This window comes from Vulpes vulpes, chromosome 9, assembly GCF_048418805.1.
Source record: "Vulpes vulpes isolate BD-2025 chromosome 9, VulVul3, whole genome shotgun sequence".
Taxonomy (NCBI): Eukaryota; Metazoa; Chordata; class Mammalia; order Carnivora; family Canidae; genus Vulpes; species Vulpes vulpes.
In genome coordinates, this window is record NC_132788.1 from 106,458,572 (window position 1) to 106,481,836 (window position 23,265).

The following is a 23,265-nucleotide window of genomic DNA, read 5'->3' on the forward strand; positions in this document are numbered from 1 at the left end:
CAGTCAGCACACAGGGAACTCTGATGCCACTAGAACCCTGGGGTGTGGATGGACCACAGTTTGTTTAACTAATTCCATCCTGATGGATGCTTTGGTTGTTTCTGGATTTTCATTTTGGTTTTGCTTTGTGTTGTAAACAGTGCCACAACGAACATCTTTGTGTATATGTCCTGACCTTCTGGGTGTTTCTCAGTGGTTCTTAACCAGGGACAGTTCTGCTCCCAGCAGGCACTGGGTGAAGTTTGGGGACATTTGTGGCTGTCACGACTGGGAAGCTACTGATAGGGAGTGGAGAAGAACCAGGGGTGCTGCTCAGCATCCTATTGTGGCCAGGTTGGCCCTGCCCACAAAGCACAATCTGGCCCCAAATGTCAGCAGTGCCAAGGATCATGAATCCTGTCATGGAGAAAGTTCCAGCTACAAGAGAGCTGAGTTGAAGCTACACATGGCTTAATTCTTGATGAGTTTTGCCAACAGTTTATGGAAGAAGCCAGATCAGTGGGTCCTTTTGTATCTTTGTCTTTCTGCCTGCATACTGTGCGGTTGTCTCATCCCTTCTGGCATTTAGTCAAGCCAAACCCATCTTCTAAGGGTGGGGGACTTGTTTCTGGCCTGTGCCGGTAGCATCAGACCCTCTTGTGCTAATTGATTTCTCTGTGGGTCTTCATGCTTCGGTGAGCTTTGGCAGAGCACACGGCAGTGACAGCTGTGCTTCCTGGGCACCAGGCTGCGACCTCCACTGTCAACCCTGTCTGCTGTGCACTGTTGCCTTTAGTTCGGCTCACCTAGTCCTTAAATTGACATAAAAGGAAAACTTTAGAGTTCTTAACTGTCAAGAGAAGTGAAACACTAAATCCTGTGCTGTAAAGAAGCCAGCACCGTACACTGAAGTCGGCTCCTAGGAAAAAGAGGGGTCGCCAGCATGGGAGAGGCACCTGAGGCCTGTCCATCCTTCTGAGGGCCAGGCCGGCTTGCCTGTTATGGGACAGAGCACTGTGACCTGTCCTTGTGGCTGGCCCAGGGTCTTCATTGCACTGCCATGCTGTGTGTGCCCCTATGGCCTGTGCCTCTGGAACTAGGGCCCCAGGTCAGGTCATTTGTCTGTGGTGCCCTGCAGTCCTGAATCATGTGGCCTATTTGTCCTGGTCAATAGAAGGGGGTCATTGGCCAAGAGCAGGAAGTCTCTCCCTCAACACTCTGGACAACGGGACTGTATCATTGTCTGCTGGGGGCCGTCCGGGGTGCTGTGGGGTGTGGAGCAGCATCCCTGACCTCTGCTTGATGTGTCACTTGAATTCTGACAACCACACAGGATGGCCCTGCTTGAGATCCAATGGCCTAGATGATCTCAAAGGTCCTTTCTCCCAATGCTGGTGTGGCTCAAAAACCCCTATTAGGAAGCCCCACCCCCACCCCCCGAATGCTGCCACCATCAACCCTCCGGTGTGGCCCTCTCCCAGGCCTTACACCCACTGTCACCTCCTGTGCTATCTTGCATGGAGGAACATGGCTTTTCTTAGACCATGGCAACCCAAGAATGTTCTTGCTGGTTGCCAAAGTTTGAGGCCCAGGAATCCTCCATGTGGAGCTGATGGACACAGCAGTCCTAGGCACTGGGTTTGAGCAGCTGGTCCCAAACCACATGGCCTCAGGCCAGCCACTCAGCCCCTCCAGTGCTCTGCCTGACCTGCAGGCTGGGTGGGGCTGGGCTGCTGGTTCTGGAGGCATCCCTGGTCCATCCATCCCTGGTCCATCTGTGGTGAGTTGTAGGGAGGGTCCAGGAAACTGCACACAGGGCCGCATTTTCCCTTTCAGCAGCCTCAGAAGCTTTGGCGACAGGCTCCCTCCCCATGACGTAAGCGCTGCCAGCCCCACATTCCAGTCTAGACTGTCACCACCCCGTGATTCACGGACTTCTCATAATGGTTTTTATCCTAAGCCTTTCTGAGCCATGTCCCATGTTACCCTGTGTGGGCCGCCAGAACAAAGCCCCACGGATGGGGCGGCTCAACAGCAGGCATTCACTGTCCTGGTCCTGGAGGTAGGAAGTCAGATCAGGGTTCAGCAGGCCTTGCTCCTCCTGAGGCCGCTCTTGGTGTGCACGTGGCCGGCTTTTCCCTGTGTCCTCACGTGGTTGTCCCTCTGAGCATCTGTCTTCATCTCTTCTTTTAAGGACACCGGACAGACTGGATCAGGGTCTCACTACTGACCTCATCTTAACTTGGTCATTTCTCTAAAGCCCTCTCCCTGAATCTAGCCCCATTCTGAGATTCTGGGGGTTCCCAACACAGGAATTCAGTGAGGACATAGTTCACAGCCTGTAACACCCCTTAGGGCCACCTCCCATGGTATTGATGTGTCACTTGAATTCTGACAACCACACAGGATGGCCCTGCTTGAGATCCAATGGCCTAGATGATCTCAAAGGTCCTTTCTCCCAATGCTGGTGTGGCTCAAAAACCCCTATTAGGAAGCCCCACCCCCACCCCCCGAATGCTGCCACCATCAACCCTCCGGTGTGGCCCTCTCCCAGGCCTTACACCCACTGTCACCTCCTGTGCTGTCTTGCATGGAGGAACATGGCTTTTCTTAGACCATGGCAACCCAAGAATGTTCTTGCTGGTTGCCAAAGTTTGAGGCCCAGGAATCCTCCATGCGGAGCTGATGGACACAGCAGTCCTACTGGCCTGTGCCATAGGATGAATAGCTCAATTCTCATTCCCATCGTCAGAGTGAGGAAACACGCCCCAGGAAGAGATGTGACAGGGTCACAGTCTACTAAGCAGCAGAGCCAGGGTTTCAGCCCTGAGGCTCGTGCTCTTGTCTGGGCCCTGCTGTGCAGGAGAGGAGTGTGGGGTGGCAGCAGGGATGCTTAGCACCCTCAGCAGCTTCCTCTGCCCCTTCCCAGGTCCAGAAGGCTGTAAGACACTACGGATCCTGTACGAAGAGGTTGATGAGTCAGAGGTGGAGATCATTCACGTGCCCTCTCCCGCACTAGAAGAAAGGAAGACAGACTGCTACCGGTACCCCAGGACAGGTGAGGGCATCAGGCAGCGGTCTGGGCCTCACAGAGCAACCACGTGCCAACGTGGATAACCCACAGGACCCAGAGACACGGGCTGGGCTCAAGAACAATAGCAGCAGAACCAGTGCCACCATTGATAGTACCTGCTCTCTGCAAATCTCCAGATTTTCCCAGGAAATGGCTTAAACATTCTTGGGATTATTTAAAAATACTTAGTGAGCTGCACAAATTACACACAGGGGCCAGATCCAGCCTGTTTCTGACCTTGGAAGCATGCAGTGGGCACCTGCTACATGCTGTGCCTGAGATAGATCCTTCCAGTGATATTTGCAACCCCTGGTTTAAGTGGGAATGTCAGCCCCTCCACCTCCACTGGACAGATGGGAGAGCTGGCGCTCAGGTGTTGAGCTATGTACCCACGTGCTGGGGTAGAGTTGGGATTGACCACAGAAATAGCTGGAGCCTGACCCAAACCCACCTCTAGAAAGTGCCATTTGGTCATCCCAACCAATCAGCCGCCTTGCTCCCAGCAGCTCAGGAACTCAGCAGAGTCATGTGGGACATGTGGACACCTTTCTGTATCATGATGATTTTATGGTAGTTGTGTCCTGCCTTTGCCACCAATTTTCAAGCTCTCCAAAGGCAGGGAAGCATGTTGCTGATGTTTGTGTCTCTCTACAACCTGCCTTCCCGCCGCAGCACAGGGTCTGGCCTGTGTTCTTAAATGGTAAAGATGGTTGTCATGGCACTATCAGGAACAAGGTCCAGGTTCAAAGTCAGAAAGGCCTGTCTGAGGGACTTTGTGCCTGGGCCAGAGGGGTGACGCACCCACGGAGAGACCTTTGGACACCCAGTCCCTTCCTCCCCATCCCTCCCACACTGGCTTTGTTATGTTGCTGGGGTTATCACCCCACTCTCCACCCCAACCCCTGCTCTGAGCCCTCGTGGGCGACACCTGCTGGACTCACCTCCCTTTCATTTCCGCAGGCAGCAAGAATCCCAAGATTGCCTTGAAGCTGGCCGAGTTTCAGACTGATAGTCAGGGCAAGGTGAGAGTGGCCAGGAGAAGCTTCTGGATGAGGAGAGGAGGGGCTGGGGTTGGTGTTGGAGATGGGTGGGCAGTTGGGCGGCATCAGCAAGCCTCTTTCCCCCTTTCCAAGGGCAGGTGTTCTCGGACAGCTGAACCCGAAAAGGCACTGCCTCTGTAGCCCCATCACTCTGAGCCTCGGTCTCGAAAATGAGTGGTGAGCTTGGCCTCACCTGCCTCCACATGAGGAGGTGATGCTGATGAGTACCTTTGAGCGGAAGGTCCCATAAGGGTTTCCAGAACAGAGAGCTCCCCTGGGTAGTCATCTGGGGGACTCAACCTCCGACCCAGCTACTCCCCCCCCCCTCCCCAGCATTTGGGCAGATCTGCACATATGCTTCGTTGGAACTGTCAGTGCTCCAATTACTTCTTGGTTACCTGGGGTCAGGACAAGTGTCCTCACCACCCAGGGAGCACTTGCTCAGAAACCCACAGCCAGGAGGGCGGAAAGGCTCTGATGGAGAAGGGCCAAGGGGCTGCCAGGTCTCAGAAGGGAAACAGCCACATGCCGGAGGTTTGAACGCTCAGACAAGCTGAGGAAACCCTTGCACATATTTGTCAGAATGACTTTCTACATGAGGTTTCAAAAAGAGTGTAAGATAAGATACACTTATTTTTCATGATTTGGGGGTTAGGTTTTGGTTTGGGAATGATTAGGCCTTAACCAAATCTCTTCTCCACTCTTTACCTGAATGTTCTGGCATTTTCACATACACCTGACATTAGGTAGCTTTGCTGAACGCCTACCAGCTGTTTTAAGTGGTGCCTGGCCTGTCGGACTGGCAGGGTCCTGAGGTGGGCATGGGTGGTACCAGGCAGTTGGGAGCTGCTGGTAGGGGCACGTGGGGGCGTGGGTGTAGGTCACGCCAAGGCCCTGCCTGCTTTTCTTCCATCGTTTTCTGGACGGGATGCCCTGGCAGCTTAGCAGCCGGAAGTCATGTTGCCCAAGGCCACCTGGCACTGCAGTGACCGCCCAGACCAGAGCCCTCGGGTTCCAGCCAGCAGGCTGTCATGAGCTTAAGCAACAGAAGTGTATGTCTCCTGGCTCCAGAGGCTAAAAGTCTGATAGCAAGGTGTGGGCAGGGCTAGGAGTCTCCTCCTGGGCCATCTCCTCGCCCTGTAGATGGCCGCTGCCTCCCTGCATTTTGTCATGAGGCGCCTGAGTCCGCGCTTCCCCTTTATTACAGGGGAACCGCTCCTTTTGTTGGATAGGGGCCGCCCTATTCTAGCACCACCTTACCTGATTATACCTGAGACCACCCTGTTTCCAAATCAGGCCCCACTGGGAGTTAACCAGGAGCCAGGACTCCACCCCTGAGACTTGGGGGACACAGTGTTCCCTTCAGAAGCAGCCATCTCCCGGGCAGCATGTGGTCAGGCCAGGGTGTGACCCAAGTCTGCTTTGCCTTTAGATCGTGGCGACGCGAGAGAAGGAGCTGGTGCAGCCCTTCAGCGTGCTCTTCCCCAAGGTGGAGTACATCGCCAGGGCCGGGTGGACCCGGGACGGCAAGTAGTGAGTGTCGCCAGCGGGAAGTGGAGCTTTCCTTGTCACTCCTGTGTGACCCTTTTGCCACATTGAGGGCAGATCTCTAAACGGGGCCCCAGACCACTGCCTGCAGGCCAAATCCAGCCTGATGCCTTTTTTGGTATGGCCCACGAGCTGAGAACAGCTTTGGTGCTTTTAAATGATCAGGGGTAAACAAAATCCAAGGGAGGAGAGTATTTCATCACGCGTGAAAATGATACAAACTCCTCATTTCAGTGTCCGTAAATAAAGTTTCACCGGCACATGGCCACATTTTTTTGTGTACGGATTGTCTGTAGCTGCTTTCACGCTATGTTGGCAGGGTTGACATTGCCAGAGAAACTGTGTGGCCCACAAAGCTGAAATGTTCACCCACTGGTCCTTTGAAAGACAAGGCGTACTTCTCCGGCTCCACACACTCATCCCCGAGGCAGCCTGGACTGAGCCTCCTTGCCTTTGGCAGGCTGTGGGCTCAGGCTGGACTGGCATGTCCCCGTGGCGTCATTTGCTGGTTTGGTTTCCATTATTCTCTCTTTATATTGAGATCCAGCTTCCCCAGCTGCGGTACTGACAGGTCTCTGTTTCAAATAGGTTGTCCATTTACAGTTGAAAAAGGTACAGAAAACTTTTTTTCTTAATTTTTGAAAGTTCTGCTTTTTTTTTTTTTTAATATTATTTATTCATGAGAGACACAGAGAGAGAGGCAGAGACACAGGCAGAGGGAGAAGCAGGCTCCCTGTGGGGAGCCGGATGTGAGACTCGATCCCAGGACCCCAGGATCATGACCTGAACTGAAGGCAGATGCTCAACCCCTGAGCCCCCCAGGTGGTCCTTAAAAGCTGTTTCAAAGCAGTTGTTTTGAGGACAGAATATACCTGACAAAGTAGCTCCCAACAGAATTTTTTTTTAAATAATCTCTACACCAGTGTGGGACTTGAACTCACAACCCTCAGATCAAGAGTCACACCCTCCACGGATTGAGCCAGCCAGGTGCCCTCCCCCTGCCCCGCAACAGGATTTTTTTTTTTGAAGTTGCTGATTGCTTCCATCCCAAGTCCTTAAGAATTCATGTTCAACAGAATAAACAATTTATTTCCCAAAGAAAGGAAGAAAGACAGAACACTGTTGTTCAGAGCAACAGGAAGTAAACAATAGCGTATGCGGGCTGAGGATTTGGCAGAAATTGCAAACGTTCTTGAAATGCTGCTGTAAGGTCTAATGATACCGAGATGTTTCCAGAATAGTTGGTTTATAGAGTCCTGTCGCCCGTCACGTCTCCCCAGAGGGCACGTGCTAGCCAGGAGACCTTTGTGTGCTGTGGGGTTGCTTGGTCAACTGTGGCAAAGGAAGGATGGTTCTGGTCCCACGTGTTCGGGAAGTGAGGCGTCTGTCCCCCGCTGGGCCCTGAGGCCTTCGGCTGCTCTCTCCTCTTGCTCTCTCAGTGCCTGGGCTATGTTCCTGGACCGGCCCCAGCAGCGGCTCCAGCTCGTCCTGCTGCCCCCAGCCCTGTTCATCCCCACCACTGAGAACGAGGAGGAGCGGGTAGCCTTTGCCAGAGCAGTGCCCAGGAACATCCAGCCGCACGTAGTGTACGAGGAGGTCACCGATGTGTGGATCAACGTAAGGGTGGGGAGATGCCGGGTGTGCATGCCCCCTGGGCCCCCAGATCCTCAATGGGGTGGGGACAGGGAGGGCGGAGTCCCTGGGGGGGTGGTTGGATTGCCCTCCATGTGAGTCCAGCCAACTGGCAAAGCCCCACCTTCTGATGCATTTTCTCTCTTCTTCCTGGACAGGTGCACGACATCTTCTATCCCTTCCCCCAGTCAGAGGGAGAGGATGAGCTCTGCTTCATCCGTGCCAACGAGTGCAAGACTGGCTTCTGCCACTTGTACAAGGTCACCGCCATCTTAAAGCCCAGTGGCTACGACTGGAGTGAGCCTCTCAGCCCTGGGGAAGGTGAGCAAAGCCTGACTAACACCACTGCTCACCCAGTTGGCCGTCTGTGGCCCAGTGCACTGCTTGCTCACTGACCCCGCCCTGTGACCAGCCCCATGAGGCAGGGGCAGGAAGAGTAAACAGCCAGCCTTTCCCGAACATCATTCATGGTCTGGCGGGGGTTGTTATAGCCAACTGTCCATTCAGTCAGTGGTATCTATTTAGCTCCTACCATGCTCCAGGCCCGTCTCACACCAGGGATTGGCTCAACACGGCCAGAGATCAAATTCAGCCCACTGCCTGTCTTTGTAAATAAAGTTCTATTGGCACATGGTCACATTCATTTAGGGATTGATTGTCTGTGGCTGATTTCATGCCACAATGACAGAGTTGAGTAGTGTGACATAGATCTTGCAAGGCTGAAAATGTTGGCTATCTGGCCCTTTATCGGAAAAGTGGCCAACCCCTGCTCTAGGTGTCAGGGGTATAATTACAAAAAGAGGAAAGAAATCTCTGCTCTTATGGAACTCCCTAGTGGAGGAAATGGCCAATAATCCAAAAATAATTGAGAGTAATGAGCATGGTGGTAGATGCAACAGGTTAGAGAGTGAGAGGCTTTCTTTCTGGCTCTGGAGGTCAAGGGACCTCTCTGGATAACATGTTCTAGAGCAGAGACCTGGAACAGGTAGCAGAGGCGGCTAGCCACACAGATCATTCCAGCTTAATGGCACAGCCTGTGCAAAGGTCCTGGGGCAGTAGCTGCCTGGTATGTTGGCAGAGCGGTGAGGAGGCCCTTGTGGCTGGAGCAGAGTGAGTGAAGGAGAGATGGGGAGGGGAAGGCAGAGAGGGAACCGGGCAGGTCATGTAGGGGGTTGGGGGCCTCAGGGAGGACTTGGGCTTTTATCCCATTGCTATTAGCTTAAAGCCATTCCTGGGGCTGCTGTGTAGAGGGGTCAGGAGAAGTGACAAGGATGGGTCGTGGCAGCAGGCTGGGCTAACCCAGGTGGATTCGATTCTGAATGAACTTTGACCTCTATGTCACCACAGTTTGCTGGTTGTAGGGTGCGAGAGAGAAAGAAGAAAGGCACAGGTGCCTGGAAGGTTTCTGGAGGGTCAATGTGTGGCAGAAAGACTCTGAGAGGGACAGTTTCAGGAAACGTCCAGTTGAGGTTTGGATGTGTTCACATTGAAGTGCCCGAGAGTGGACATGCTGCGTGGGCAGGTCCTGGCACCTGGAGTTCCAGGGAGCAGAATGCATTTGCAGTGGGCGTTGGGCGTCCTCACACAGATGGGATCTCAGCCTCGAGACAGGACGGAGCACCAAAAGGCCGAGTCTGGGCGAGGAAGCAGTGTGGGCTGAGAGCCAACCCAGGATGCCTCAGGCGCTCCCCCCACTATGCGGACCCTGGGCCAGCTTGTCCTCCGTGGGGGCGTCCTGGGCTCTGTGGGGGACTGAGCAGCATCCTGACCCCCACCCACTCAGTGCCAGGAACACCTGTGATCGTGACAGCCCCAGATGTCCCCAGACATTGCCCAGTGTCCCCTAGGGCAGGATCATCCCAGGGGAGCCCCACATTTTAGAGGCAGCCCCACAAGCCCGAGGCAGTGCCGCACGGGGCATGGAGGCTGGACACCATGTGTGGTGTCCAGGGAAGCCGAGCCCAGGGATCAGGAACAGGCAAAGCCACGAGCTGCCAGGCGTCCAGTAAGAAGGAGCTAGAGGAGTGACTGCTGTCTTGGGATGTTGTCACCGCTGTCTTGGGGTGTCCTGCAGTCCACACAGGCTAGCTAGGCCATCTCCAAGGTGGGTTTTCTGTAGCTCTTCTGTGTTGTGCTTTTCCCTCTATCTGACTAAGCTGGCACCACCTAATCTAACCTTGGGAGACCTCAGTGGGCACATCCTTGTTCAGCCTCTGGTGGTCGCTGGGTGGAGCTCCTGCCTCTGCCCATCCTGTGTGGGTCCATTGGCATTCCCAGCCGGCACTTACTGTCCTGTGGCTTGGGACTGCTAGGTGGCAGTTGGTCGGCCGAGAAGGCAAGACCTTGGTCACTTTGGATCAAAAGGCAGGAGTCCTTTAAAGGAGCCCATTGGCGTGCCTGGGGAAGAGGGAGGAGGGTCAGGAGCACCGAGGGAGGGTGCGGCTGGCTGTCAGCTGGACGCCCCGGGTTCCCCCTGGAGGGGCAGGAGAATCGAGCAGAAGCAGGGCTCTTCCAGTGGCCACATGTGGTTCTGCTCCCCACCCTGCACCTTCTGTAAGGCATGATGGAACTGCGCCGGTCCAGATTTGAATGAGTGCTCCCTTCAGGAGCACATACACTAATGCTGGAACTGTACAGAGAAGATGAGCGTGGCCTCTGTGCAAGGATGACATGCAAATTCGTGAAGCGTTCCATGTTTAAAACAAAAAATCTGAGCGACAAATCAGCCATGTCCAGCCTCCATGTGAGTGAGGGACACGGGAGGAACCTCCCACCCTCCCAGATCCAGCTGTGACCAGTCCCTGGGCCCAGATGCCTGTACCAGGAGTCCATGTCTGCCAAACCGGTGTCGTTTGTGCACAGAATGAAACGGCCATCACTCGTAAACTGTCTTAATAAATTTGTGATGTGTGTCAGCAGGCAGCCCGTAGTTCTTTACCTGGCGGAAATTCAAAAGTGAGATCTACCCAAAAACAACAACAACAACACAGCAATCCAAAATCTGACATAAGAACTCAGCCGAGCCTTTGCTCAGCCACAGTGTTGTGACCAAGCTCTGGTTCTCCAAAATCCTAACACGTTCTAGGAGGTCACAGGTTGAGAGCCCAGAAGGTGGATGGTTTGGCCTCGACAGGGTTCTAAAATCGGTGCTTCCAATAAAAGCGCAGCTGTCTGGTTTTCCCTGGGAGACGCTGGAACCTGCACACAGCCCCCATGGCCAGTGGGACGCATCCCTGCCCCATACTACATCTGGGGCCTGGCCAGCTCAATCTCGTCTCCCACGTGGCCCGGCTTGGGGGTCTCTGACAAGTTTGCTCAGATGGAGTTTGGCCTCAGGGCCTTTGGGTCCCCTTCACGGCTGCCTGGGGCCCCCTTCAACTCTTCCTTTCCTTACTTCTAGATGAATTTAAATGCCCCATCAAGGAGGAGATCGCGCTGACTAGCGGTGAATGGGAGGTTTTGGCAAGGCACGGCTCCAAGGTACCAGAATCTCTTTGCAACCCTCCCCACCCGCCCTGCACGCACGCGCGCTCCAGCTTCCCTGCAGACCCTGTGTGCCTGTGGCTTCTCTCTTCCCTCCTGGCTGCGCCTGCCTCCTGCTCTGCTCCACTCAGCTCCGTCCACTGCTCCAGCATGCCCTGGGCCATAGAGCTCTGGTTCTGGCCAGCTGGAGACAACCCCAGTCCGGGAAGTGGGGCCTGCTCTGTGCACCTGTTGCAGTCCGTTAGCCTTCTCCCACTCCATGAAACCACCTCTCCCTGGGACGCTTTGCCTACCGTGGGATTGCCCTGCAGCTTCCAACTGGGGCTTGCCCTGACGTCTGTCCCCGGGAGGTTTGGGAACAAGGATGCAGCTGCAGAGACAAGCGGTGTACCTTCCACTCACCCAAATGCACCATCATAAAAATGTGGCAGGACTTGCATCTGACCAAAACTTCTTCATCAGGGTCCAATTCTACAAAATTCCAAATTTTATGGAGAGAGCTCTTAATCAGACTTCCGGATCCCTACCTCACACCTGCATAAATGCCTCCTGGACCAAAGACAGACGTTAGAGATGTTAGCACGCATGCGTGCATCACGGAGCTGTTTATGCAGTGGGAAATAGTGGTCAGTGAACACTAGAGTGAGCCCTCAAGGAGTGACTTCGGTATGTCCAGGTCGCACAGATCCAGGTGTTGAGTATAGCATAACCACACCTGACAGAGTGCCCTGTCACTGACTTGGAAAGATGTCCCTGTGAATTGTTGGAACAGAAGGTGTGAGATGTGATTCTGTTAGATTTCATGTTCACCTACTATTTGTGAGGCGAGCCGGAGGGTCGGGTACCAAAAGGTTAAAGGTTGCCTCCTCATTTGCTCTGCTGTGGTTGATTCTTGCTAAGAGGCACCCCTGAGCCCACAGCCTAGCCCTGCCCCTCAGTAGCTGTGCTCCCGTTCCCGTTCCTCATCTGTCAGATGGGGTGGTCGGGGAGCTCTGATCTCATCTTCACGGCAGTCTCTTCCCCCTCAGCCCTGCCCACATCTAGGCGTCCTGGGCACTGTGGGATGGCAGCACCCTTCCCCATCCCATCCATCCCACGTATAACAACCACAGATGTCCCCAGATTTGCTAAATGTACCTGGGGGGGAAGGGGGTGGGCAGGACTGCCCCGATGAGGACCCTGCCTTAGAGTAACCCGAAGCCCCCAGTGTAACATCTGGTAGACCCACCAACTAGAACTCTGCCCTTTCTCAACCACTCTGGGCCTTGTGGCTCTTACACACCTGGGTTTTTATCCAGACATTAAAAAACAAAAGTCAAAAAAACCACAGCAGCATTTAAAAAAATTTTTTTTAATTCTTAACTGAAGTATCGTTGACAACACAGCAACATGTTAAATGTTACAAGGGGAAAGACTGGCCTCTCATGTCCCCTCCAGCTCTGAGCCACCTGCACTATTTGGGGTCCTGGGGGGGGTGTCCAGGCACCTGGGGAGCACCTCCTTCCAAGTGTGCATCTTCTCACGTGGTCCTTGTGACAAAACTGCATGTGACCGTGTGTGGTTGGTTTTCCAGCAACATTCTGTTTCTAGAAAACCTGCATTCATTTTAAAAGGGCAGCAACAAAGGATACATCAGCGTTTGTTGTACAAACTGAACCATTCTAGGTAACCCTACATTAGGGATATCCTCACTCCCCACTCCAGGCTCCCGAAGACTCTTCCCGTCAGAGGTGGCTGAACCCCGCGACAACCCCAGCAGAGTGTTTTTGTTTGCACACATCTCCACAGGATGTTGGGGTTTTTTAATTTTGTTTCTTAAATATTTATTTATTTACTTAAGTCATCTCTGCCCTCAACATGGGTCTCGAGCCCACAACCCCAAGATCAAGAGTCATACATTCCAACTGAGCTAGAGAATTGGGCTGTAATTTGTGGGGGTTGTTTTTTTTTTTAATTTTTATTTATTTATGATAGTCACACAGAGAGAGAGAGAGAGAGAGAGGCAGAGACATAGGCAGAGGGAGAAGCAGGCTCCGTGCACCGGGAGCCCGATGTGGGACTCGATCCCGGGTCTCCAGGATCGCGCCCTGGGCCAAAGGCAGGCGCCAAACCGCTGCGCCACCCAGGGATCCCTGGGCTGTAATTTTGAAGCCAGTCTGTCTTTGGACATTCTCAGGTCATCACTTTTGTTTAACAATAAGAACACAGCATGATTGTCCTTCCACTTGAAGTCACCCCTCGAGTGAAGCCCTTAGGAACAGTTCCCTGGAACATAATCGCTGCATCAGAGAACATACCCTCTTTAAGTGTTTTACCTGTGTAGCCAGTTTGGCCCCCCAGAAAGGCAGTGGCTCTTCTGATCCCCGGAGCAGGTTTCCTTCCTGTTCTTCCCGAGGGCTCATCACATAACCGCACACTGAGGTCTGACGGGGGTTCACCCAAGAAGCAGCCGGCACAGGGAGTTGCCGCCTCTGAGCCCCGAGCACCGGGTCAGAAGGGTGGGCTGACCTCTTGGGGACCAAGGGCAAGGGGCTGGTGGGTCCTCCAGCACAGGCCAGCCCCTCCCTCAGCCTCAGTCCCAGGCACTGTGTGCCCTCTGCTCTGCACTCGCAGCTCTGAGCACTCCCAGAAGGGCTGTCTGGGGTTGGCCTTCTCATTTTAAGTCCTACCAGGGGACCTGCAGTGAGCACAGCTAGACCGCTGTCTGCGCCCGCCCCACCCAGGCTGAGGAGCACTTCTCTCCCAGCTAACTCTTTTCCTGCCAGTGGGCTAAAGCCAGTGGAGAGATCAAATCTTGCCACAGAACTCTAAGCCATCCCTGTGGGGACAGGGACAAAGGCCTGGGTCCCTCCACTGGGTGTCCGCCTCCTCCCCCAGCCACCGTGGGAGCAAAGGCATGGGAAATGCCAGGCCGGGCCTGGGGCTGCTTCACGAGGAGCCCCTGTGCCCCCACAGATCTGGGTCAACGAGGAGACGAAGCTGGTGTACTTCCAAGGTACAAAGGACACGCCCCTGGAGCACCACCTCTACGTGGTCAGCTATGAGTCGGCAGGCGAGATCGTGCGCCTTACCACACCCGGCTTCTCCCACAGCTGCTCCATGAGCCAGGTGGGCACTCTCTAGATGTGCCTGATGGCACCATTCTGGCACCCACCCTTAGCCTGTCAGAACATTCTAGAATGTCAAGCAGCGAATGTGCACCAGGCTACTTCCAGTCCAGGGCAAGCATTTGATAGCAGTCTATGCACTGTAGAACCAGCAACATGAGCAGGCTCTGACATCAGAAGGATCAGGGTATGACCTTGGTTTGGTCATTTACCATCTAGGGTGACAGGTGGGGGGAAGTGGGGGATCCCTGGCCAGAGAACAGATTCCTCTTGGCCTCCATTTGCTTATCTGTGAAATGGTGGGGGGGTACTAGCACCCATGTGAGTAGAAGAGCATTGAAGTTTAAACAAGTGAGCACACAGGATAGACAGTACATAGGTTTGTGGGTGATGGGGGCGGAGGGAGCCAAAGCAGACTGGGAGGTCAGGAAGGACGCATCGTGCAGTGCTCAGCGCCCCATCCTGCCCACAGAATTTCGACATGTTCATCAGCCACTACAGCAGCGTGGGCACACCACCCTGCGTGCACGTCTATAAGCTGAGCGGCCCTGATGATGACCCTCTGCACAAGCAGCCCCGCTTCTGGGCCAGCATGATGGAGGCGGCCAGTGAGTAGCCCTGCACCCCTGGGGACCTTGACCGAGTCTCCCCTGCCCACCATCCCTGGGAGCCTCCACTTGCCTGTTTGTAAAATGGGGTGTGGCCCTGTTAAAAAACACTGGCAAGCTGGGGCCGTTCTAGCAGCTTCAAGGCAGCAAGTGGCCCAGTGGCCCCATCTGTCCTGTGGGCCCTGCCACCTGGGACAGTCTCTAACTCCTGTGCTGTGGTTAAGGACGATGTGACACAGCACAGATGCAGTTCATGACCAGCTGCCTGACACAGGGAGTCCCTACAGGGGGCCTCTCCTCATCCTTGGGCAGCTGTCTCCATGGGCATCTGCACAGGGCACATATTCCGATGCTTTTGTGGAAGGAGCCAGGGGGGTTGGGCATGAGCACAGCCTCTGGAAACTGGAAGCAATTTGCCAGTTTGTCCTGGAGCCTGAAGGGTGGCCTGGACTCTGCTCAGGTGACCCCAGATTCCACTGCTGGCTCCAGAACCATAGGCATGTCACTTAGTCTCCCTCAGTGTGTCCTCTATGAAACAGTCCCATGGCAGGCAGTCTGTGGGATGAAAACTGAACACTCCGTACAGTGCCTGGCACACAGGAATCGTGCACTAAAAAGGACACCCTTCCCTGACCCCAGAGTTGCCACTTGCTAGATTTCCAGAACATTCTAGGAAATAAGAATCTCTGGCGTTTGTGGGCTGGAAAGCATCTTGTTACATCATCGCCCTCTGAGACCTGGTATAAATCTCCAGCCAGTAGCTCACTCAGTCTAGGACTCTCCCCCCACATCACCACAGGACATGACAGAGCAGGAACCCTGGTCCCAGTTTTACAGATAAAAACCAAGAGAAGGGTGGGTCTTACCCAGGCACCCAGCAAGAGGGCAGTGGTGGGAAGTGCGGTGTCTTGGTGCCCAGCCCTGGCTTGCAGGCAGGTGGACCGAGGCACCACATCCGAACACTCCCAGTCTTAGCATGTTTGTAGATCACCTCTACAAGAAGTCAGCCAACATGGCCTACGTGCCAAGCCTGGCCACTCCCGGTCATTTAGGTACTGTCAACGGCTACACTGGGGCCCCAGCAGCAAAGCCATGTAGTTAAGATGCAGACAAAACTCACCAGCTGACCCTTTACAGAAAGCATTTTCTGACTCCCAACCCACGTGACAGTTAATTTTCTTTTAAAGTGACTTCCTCCATTTACCTAAATAAACGTTCAAGATAAGCTTAAAGAAAGACTTCTGTGCTGTCATGATTGGAAAACCAATGTTATTGCTTGGCAGAAATAAAGGTGAACATCAGAAGCAGATGATAAGACTGGCTGTTACTCAAATCCCAGAGGCATTGCCACCCCCATAGGAGATCAGATCAGCAGGTGTCGGGGGGCTGCTGGGGACTGCAGCCTGCCACACACACACTCCTGGGACCAGAGACTTTTGTGGCCCTTGGATTCGGATTTAAACCATCAGAAAGCACAGAAGACAGTGCCTCCTGTCTACCCTCTGCTGTCAAGGGCCAGGCAGTGGACTGTGGGTTTCAGCCAGATGTGCTTCCCTGGGGCACTCTGGCCCAAAAAGCCATAGCCACTCTGTCTCTACAGGCTGCCCCCCGGATTACGTGCCCCCGGAAATCTTCCATTTCCACACACGGTCAGATGTGCGGCTCTACGGCATGATCTACAAGCCCCACGCTGTGCAGCCAGGAAAGAAGCACCCCACTGTCCTCTTTGTGTATGGAGGCCCCCAGGTGGGTGCCAGCCCTGCTCCCCACACACCCCCTTCCTTCATGCCAAGACTTGAGTGCCAGCTAGGCTAGAAGAAGGGTTAATGCAAGCAGGGGGTCCCCTCCCCACTGATCACACAGGGTTCTTGGGGTCCTAGCCCTCCTGCCTCTGAGTCTCTGTACACCCCACCCTCTCATACAACTCTCTTCCCCCTGCTGATGCTCCCTTGTCCCTCTGGGAAACCTCCCCTAGCCCCCAGGTGTCCCATCTGGTCCACCTGCCCAGCAGTGACCCACTGTCACCCTTGATCACTGATCTTGGGACAGCAGAGGCCATGGACCCTGGGCTCAGTTCTCTGAGAAGGAGACAAGACAGGTCCAGGCAGGCAGATTGGTTGGGGACCATCTAAGATAGCAGTTTCTCACCCGGGGGTATTCTGTACCCCAGGGAACACTTGCCGGTGTCCAGGGACATTTGTAGTCTTCATGGCCACAGTTGGGGGCCTGGGACAGTCAATCCCCTGCAGTACCTGCCATGGCAGAGACTGATAAACCTCCAAACATCAGTAGTGCCAAAGTGAGGAACTGCTTTAAGTCAAGTTAACTCCGAGAACACAACTGCCTGCCACCACTGGTTTTTATCTGTTTTTAGAGAAAACTGCAGTAGAAAGGAGGCAAAACGTGTCTCAAAAAATAAGGGAGTAATTCCAGGCAGGCCCATGGCAGAGGTCCCAGCTGAGGAGGGAGCCCATCCTAAGCACAGACCTTGTACAGAGTGGGCCCCTGCCTGACGTAGGCTACAAGGTGGCTAGAACCCTACCAGGGCCACGCATAGCCTTCACAGTAAAGGATAAGAGTCTTGATGAAGCTGTGAGACCCCCGGCCCCATCCCACCTGCCTCTGGCCCATCCAGCCCCTCCCGCCTGGTATCTCACACTGGAATCCTTGCCACCATCCTAAAGCTCCATGTCCTCTCCTCACTTTCCCCTTACAGGTACAGCTGGTGAATAACTCCTTCAAAGGAATCAAGTATTTGCGGCTCAACACGCTGGCGTCCCTGGGCTATGCCGTGGTCGTGATCGATGGCAGGGGCTCGTGTCAGCGAGGGCTTCGGTTCGAAGGGGCCCTGAAAAACCAAATGGTAACATCTCTTCACAGTTTCTCTGGGCCTTTCCTGTATGGTCAGGGGAGCCCTGGGGCTTGGGGGCAGCTCTGGAACACCTCCTCAAGGGCAGTCCTGGCCGGATGGCAGGCATTAGTAGGGCGGACTCTTGGAACCAAGGAAAATGTCCACTCTGATGCTCTGCTCTGAGCCACAGCCCATGGCGAGACAGGTATCCACACATCCCACCTGGTGCCTGAGGCCCAGATGAACCAGACATAACAGTATAGGTGCCATCGGCAGGAAGTCCCAACAGCTGGAACAGACAGGGACTGGTGGCTGTAGAAGTGGTACTAATGGTAATGGTGGTGGTGGTGGTAATGAAGATGAGGATGATGGTGAAGGATGGTGGTGGTGAAGATGGAGATGGAGATGGTGGTGGTGGTGGTGGTGGTGGTGAGGATGGAGATGATTGTGGAGGGTGGTGGAGGAAGTGATGAGAAGAGATAGTGGTGATAGCAGGAGTGACGGTGGTGGTTGTGGGCGAGGATGGAGATGGTGGTGATGGTGATGCGGATGGAGAAGATGGAGGGTGCGGTATAAGTGATGAGAAGAGGTGGTGATGATGGTGGGAATGATGGTGGTGGTTATGGTGAGGATGGAGACGGTGGTGATGAGGATGCAGATGATAGTGATGATGATGAGAATGGTGGTGGTGGTGGTGGTGGTGAGGGTGTAGATGATGATGGGGGTGGTGGTGATGGGAATGATGGTGGTGGTGGTGATGAGGAGGATGGAGATGATGATGATGGTAGTGGAAGTGATGAGAAGAGATGGTGGTGATGGAGATGATGGTGGAGGATGGTGGTAGAGGTGATGAGAATGGAGACGGTGGTGATGATGGGAATGATGATGATGGTGGAGGGTAGTGGTGGTGGTGGAGGATGATGGTGGTGATGATGGGCGTGATGGTGGTGGTGGTGGTGGTGGTGATGAAGATGGAGATGATGGTGGTGATGGTGGCAATGATAGTGGAGGTGATAAGAATGGAGATGATGGTGGAGGACAGTGATAATGGTGAGGATGGAGGTGATGAGGATGATGACGGTGATGACACCTGCTGTTTATCGAGCCTTATCACGTGCCAGGCCTCTGAGTACAGGACACTCACCACCTCGTTTCCTCCTCATGCCCACTGTAAAGTGGTCCCATTCATGTTGACGTCCTATTTTAGGGATGAGGAAACTGAGGCCCAGGAGGGGAGATGTGACTTTCTCCGGGTCAGCCAGGAGGTGGCAGGGCGGGGCTGGTGCTGGGCCTGTCTGACCACTGCCCCTGAGAGCAGGTTGGGACAGGGTCTGGAGAGATGGGTACCTTCCAGAGAGCTGCTTTTGGTACACAAGGGACAGAGGTGGGACAGCAGGGCTCGCACACGGAAGAGGCCTCTGAGAGGTGCCTGGCCTCATCCCTCAGGGCCAGGTGGAGATCGAGGACCAGGTGGAGGGCTTGCAGTTTGTGGCCGAGAAGTATGGCTTCATCGACCTGAGCCGAGTTGCCATCCACGGGTGGTCGTACGGAGGCTTCCTCTCGCTCATGGGGCTGATCCATAAGCCCCAAGTGTTCAAGGTGGGTCCCACCCCGTCCCCCTCCTGTTTGCGGGCACCCGCCTGTGCCCCTCGGAGCCCGCCCCCCCGGAGAGGCATCTCGGCAGGGGCCTTGCCACGTGGCTGTTTCTCCCCGCAGCAGCCCCATGGGGCCGAGCCCCCCTCCTCATTGCCCGCCACTGCTGACCCCAGGATGGCATCCGGCTGCACAAAACCCCGCCAGCAGCTCTCTGTGGGAGGCTGAGCCCGGGACCCCGGCCTCGGATGGGCAGAGGTGGGGCATGGTGTGAAGAGCGTCGGGGGAGGGGCCCCCAGGCCGGCCCCACTGGCAGGGCACCGCGGGGCGGCGATGAGGAGGAGGAGGCAGGAAGGCAGTGGGACCAGGGAGGGGCCGAGCCCGGCCTGAACGCACTCGTTCAGCTCACCCGCCCTCCCTCGACAACGCACGATCCACGGGGGACACGGTCTGAGGGCCCCTCCCCTGCCAGTCCCCGTGTGCATGTCCGCTCCTCACGTCCTTCGGGGGAGGCCCCGGGACAGCCGGCAGGCCAGCGAGGGCTCCTGAGACCTGACTCATGTGTGTATCTCTCTCTCTCTCCTCTCTCCTCTCCGCTCCCTCTGCTTCCTTCTCTCCCTCTCTCTCCCTCTCTCTCTCTCTCTGTCTCCCTGACCCCACTCTGTCCACTGTGGCCCTCAGGTGGCCATCGCGGGCGCCCCGGTCACAGTCTGGATGGCCTACGACACAGGGTACACTGAGCGCTACATGGATGTCCCGGAGAACAACCAGCTTGGCTACGAAGCGGGTTCTGTAGCTCTGCACGTGGAGAAGCTGCCCAATGAGTAAGGCCCCCACCCGCCCTCAACCCTCAGGGTCGCCAAGACGCCCATTTCCCTGCTGCCACTGTCCCCCTGCCCCCTGCCCTTTCTGTGTCTGCCTGCAAGGCTGGGCCTCCCGTATTGGCGCTGTACTCCTGTGGCCACCGAGCCTCCCTCTGCCTGCACTTCACACCCCCTTGAGGCCTCCCTTGTCAGTGCTCCTTATGGAAGCAGCAGGCCCCCAGGGTGCCCTGCCCTTAGAATGTTGGAAGGAAGACTCTAGAATCTCACTGCTTTGCACATGAGGGCCTCCCTCAATCCCTAATAAGCGATGGGGCCATCGTTGGGTCTCGAACCTGATCAGCCCCTCTTTTGTGGGCTTTTGACATCCAGTGGTTCAGGGCACAGGTCCACGTGGTTGTAGCATCTGGGTCTGTGGGACCAGCTTAGACATCCGGTGTCAGCCTTTGGTATGGGCCCCTTTGTCTGAAGGAAAGAACGGTGTCACCACCCTCTGGTGTGGCTCGATCTGGTGAAGGACTTCCCTGGGCCACACCTTTAGTGCTGGGCTCTCCATGCATGCTGACCCCACCCAGGGCCCTCTCCTGGCGAAGCTGTTCTCTGTGACCTGGAGTGTGGCCCTGGGCTCCCTGGAGATGCTGAGGGGGGTGTGTATGGGAACGGACACACACACACACACACACACACACACCACAGCCAAGCTTGAAAGCCAGCACTCTGGGCCTGTGCCATCTAGTCTGGGCACCAGGAGCCATAGTGACCCCCAAATTGAAGCTCACACTGGTTCACAGCTACTGACGGAATAACTGGGCCGAGACAGACACAGACTGTCTGCTGGTTGCCAGGGTGTCCAGGGAGACTGCTAACGTCAGGGGGCTTTGCTAGAACTGGATAGAGGTGGTGGTCACACAGCATTGGGAATCCACAAAATGCCCCCAAATCCTTGAGTTTGCAATGAGATACTTTTATTTTTATTTTTTTATTTTATTATTATTTTTAAAGATTTTACTTATTTATTCATGAGACACACAGAGAGAGAGAGGCAGAGACATAGAGGGAGAAGCAGGCTCCTTGCGGGGGTAGCCTGATGTGGGACTTGATCTCAGGACCCCAGGATCATGCCCTGAGCCAAAGGCAGACGCTCAACCATTTAGCCCACAATGAGGTATTTTTAGATTATTTATGTGAATTTCATTTCAATAAATTATTTTGAAAAATCCATTTTTTAGGGGCACCGGGGTGGCTGGGTTGGTTAAGCTTCCAACTTTTGATTTCAGTTCCAGTCATGATCCCTAGGGTCGTGAGGTGGAGCCCCAGCTCTGCGCTGGGGATGGAGCCTGCTCAAGACTCATTCTACCCCCCTCCCTCTGCCCCTCCCCCTCCTCCCACACATGTACACTCTCTTTACAAAAAAAAATCTGATTTTTAAAAACTACAGTTCCTCAGCCATTCTGGCCACATTTTAAGTGCTCAGTAGCCACATGTGGTGATGATGGTGGTGACTGCATTGGGTAGGGCCAGTCTAGAACAATCCCTCATCCCACAGTGCAGTGAGGCAGCACTGCTCTAGAAGCTTCTCTGTAGCTCGTCATACCATGGCACAGCACACCCACACCTCGCTCCCCTCCTTGCCTGAAAGGAAGCGAGGGAGTCTGCAGACGTGCTTGTGGCACCTCCAGCCTTCAGGCTTTGCGTGCTCCACGGTGCTGCGTTGCTGAGCTGCTGCCTGTCCTGGCTGCTGCTGGAGCTGGGCGGGAGAAGAGGGTCCTGCCTGAGACCCTCACCCAACTTTGTCTTCCAGGCCCAACCGCCTGCTCATCCTGCACGGCTTCCTGGATGAGAATGTGCACTTTTTCCACACAAACTTTCTTGTCTCCCAGCTGATCCGAGCAGGAAAACCTTACCAGCTCCAGGTGGGTGGCGCCTCCCTAGGAGTCCGCAGGGGGGGCGGGGGCGGAGTCACCTGCTTATGCGCTGGCCCCCAAGGCAGGCTCCCCGCACTGGCTGCCTCCATGGCTCCCCAGGTCCCTCCCCAGGCCCTCGGGTCCCCACCTCCAGTCAGCAATCATGTACTGATCGAGGGTGGTGGTCTCGACACCCACCCGGCACACTGGGGGCCAGGCCAGCCCTCCCCAGCTCAGCCTGGTGGAGGGAGGTCAGTGTTATGGAAATTATCGCGCCCACACCATTTTACCTTAAGCCAAGAAATTTACCTGGAAGGAATGGTATGGGGCGCTGAGAGCATCTCAGGGTGACTAGGATCAGAGAAGGGTTCCCTGAAGAGGGGACCTGTGAGGATGCTGGAAAGTTGGGGGGTATCCAGCCCAGCCCGGATGTGGGAGGCTGGGGGGCTGGGGGTAGACACCAGGCACAAGAAAGTGCTGGAGGCAGCAGTCCAGAGACAGGAGGCCAGGGTGGATGGAGTGAGCTGGGAGAGGAGTTGGGGGGCCAAGGCCAGGCAATGGGTGGGACCCCTTGGGCACGGCCTCGGGCAGGGGTGGGGCGTTGGGCAAGGGGCGTGGCTCCACAAAAAGGGGTGGGTCTTTCATGAGGGCAGCTGCTGGAGGTGAAGGGCGGGGCCCTGGTGATGAAGGACAGGCTTCAGCGGTGGGGGCGGGGCCGCAGCTGGGGGCCTTCAAAGGGTGCGGTGTCTGGTCCCCCTCCCTTCGGATGCCCTCTAGACAAGGGCCCAGAGGACCCAGTGGGATGTGAGCCATAAGTCAGCTGTAGCAGGAAAGGGGCCAGCCAAGTGAGAGAGGTGGGAGGGACAAATTTTATCCTGCCAGCCTCAGTGTTTCTGCCTCCCAGAAGCCTCCATGTGCTTTGTCCTCAGGGGAGTACCATGTTGCCATTAAGCAGAAGGAGAAACTGAGGGTTACAGGGCAGGAGGGACAGACCTCAGGGACCTTTCCAGACAGGGCAGGATGGAGGCCCCCCAGCCACACATGCTTCGCACTAACAGGCCAGAGGCAGCTGCAGATCAGGGTGAGCAGGGCCAGGATGGAACCTGAAATGTCCCCGATGAGCGAGACAGTCTGAGCTGGGGTGGCTGGGAGAGCCGCTCGCTCTGCACCTGGCCATAGGCGGTAGGTCCATTAACCTCGGGCCTCTCCTCCTCATCTATGAAACGGGCAGGATAACTCCTACCTGCCATGAGTCTTCGAGGGCCAAATGGGTTCTCTCGGGAGAAGGGTTAGCACACAAGGCGGGCCCCGAGTCCTGCACCTCTGCCTCCCCATGAGAAGTTGGAGGTGAGATGACACACTCCACTGAGGGTGGGAGCAGGGCAGCCTGTGAGGGAGGTGGGGCGTACCCCGCCTTTTGTTTCAGGCACCCTGGAACAGATGGACTGGGAGGCTGGTGGCCCCAGGTCCTCCTAGTTCACAGCCCATTCACAGCCCGGACCTGAGGACTGAGGGCAGAGAGCACGGCAGGGATCCTCAAGATCCTCTTTCTGCCCTCACAGCCAAAAGGAGGAAGAAGTAAACAGGCAGCCAGAACCCAGAGTGGTGCGAAGGGTCTGTCCCAGG

At 55.3% G+C, this 23,265-nt stretch overlaps 1 protein-coding gene and 1 non-coding gene across 3 annotated transcripts in view; both read left to right on the top strand.

The window, feature by feature from the left end:
• DPP9 (dipeptidyl peptidase 9) overlaps positions 1-23,265 on the top strand; it is a 40,880-nt gene that overhangs the window by 15,488 nt on the left and 2,127 nt on the right. The window contains exons 9-22 of one of the 2 annotated variants that reach the window (XR_011994500.1): positions 2,909-3,037; positions 4,013-4,074; positions 5,525-5,625; positions 7,080-7,257; positions 7,431-7,593; positions 10,673-10,752; positions 13,711-13,863; positions 14,335-14,470; positions 16,071-16,216; positions 17,187-17,333; positions 18,768-18,920; positions 19,038-19,172; positions 19,596-19,738; positions 21,537-21,648. Coding sequence is in view for 1 of the 2 variants with exons in the window: in XM_072721711.1 (XP_072577812.1) it covers positions 2,909-3,037; positions 4,013-4,074; positions 5,525-5,625; positions 7,080-7,257; positions 7,431-7,593; positions 10,673-10,752; positions 13,711-13,863; positions 14,335-14,470; positions 16,071-16,216; positions 17,187-17,333; positions 18,768-18,920; positions 19,596-19,738; positions 21,537-21,648 (1,703 nt within the window). In the remaining variant the exon portion in view is untranslated. The remainder of the gene's footprint in view (positions 1-2,908; positions 3,038-4,012; positions 4,075-5,524; positions 5,626-7,079; positions 7,258-7,430; positions 7,594-10,672; positions 10,753-13,710; positions 13,864-14,334; positions 14,471-16,070; positions 16,217-17,186; positions 17,334-18,767; positions 18,921-19,037; positions 19,173-19,595; positions 19,739-21,536; positions 21,649-23,265) is intronic. The other variant, XM_072721711.1, reaches the window with a different exon arrangement.
• On the top strand, positions 9,866-9,972 carry LOC112935653 (U6 spliceosomal RNA). Its single transcript, XR_003238202.1, has one exon. It is a non-coding gene; the product is annotated as a U6 spliceosomal RNA (small nuclear RNA).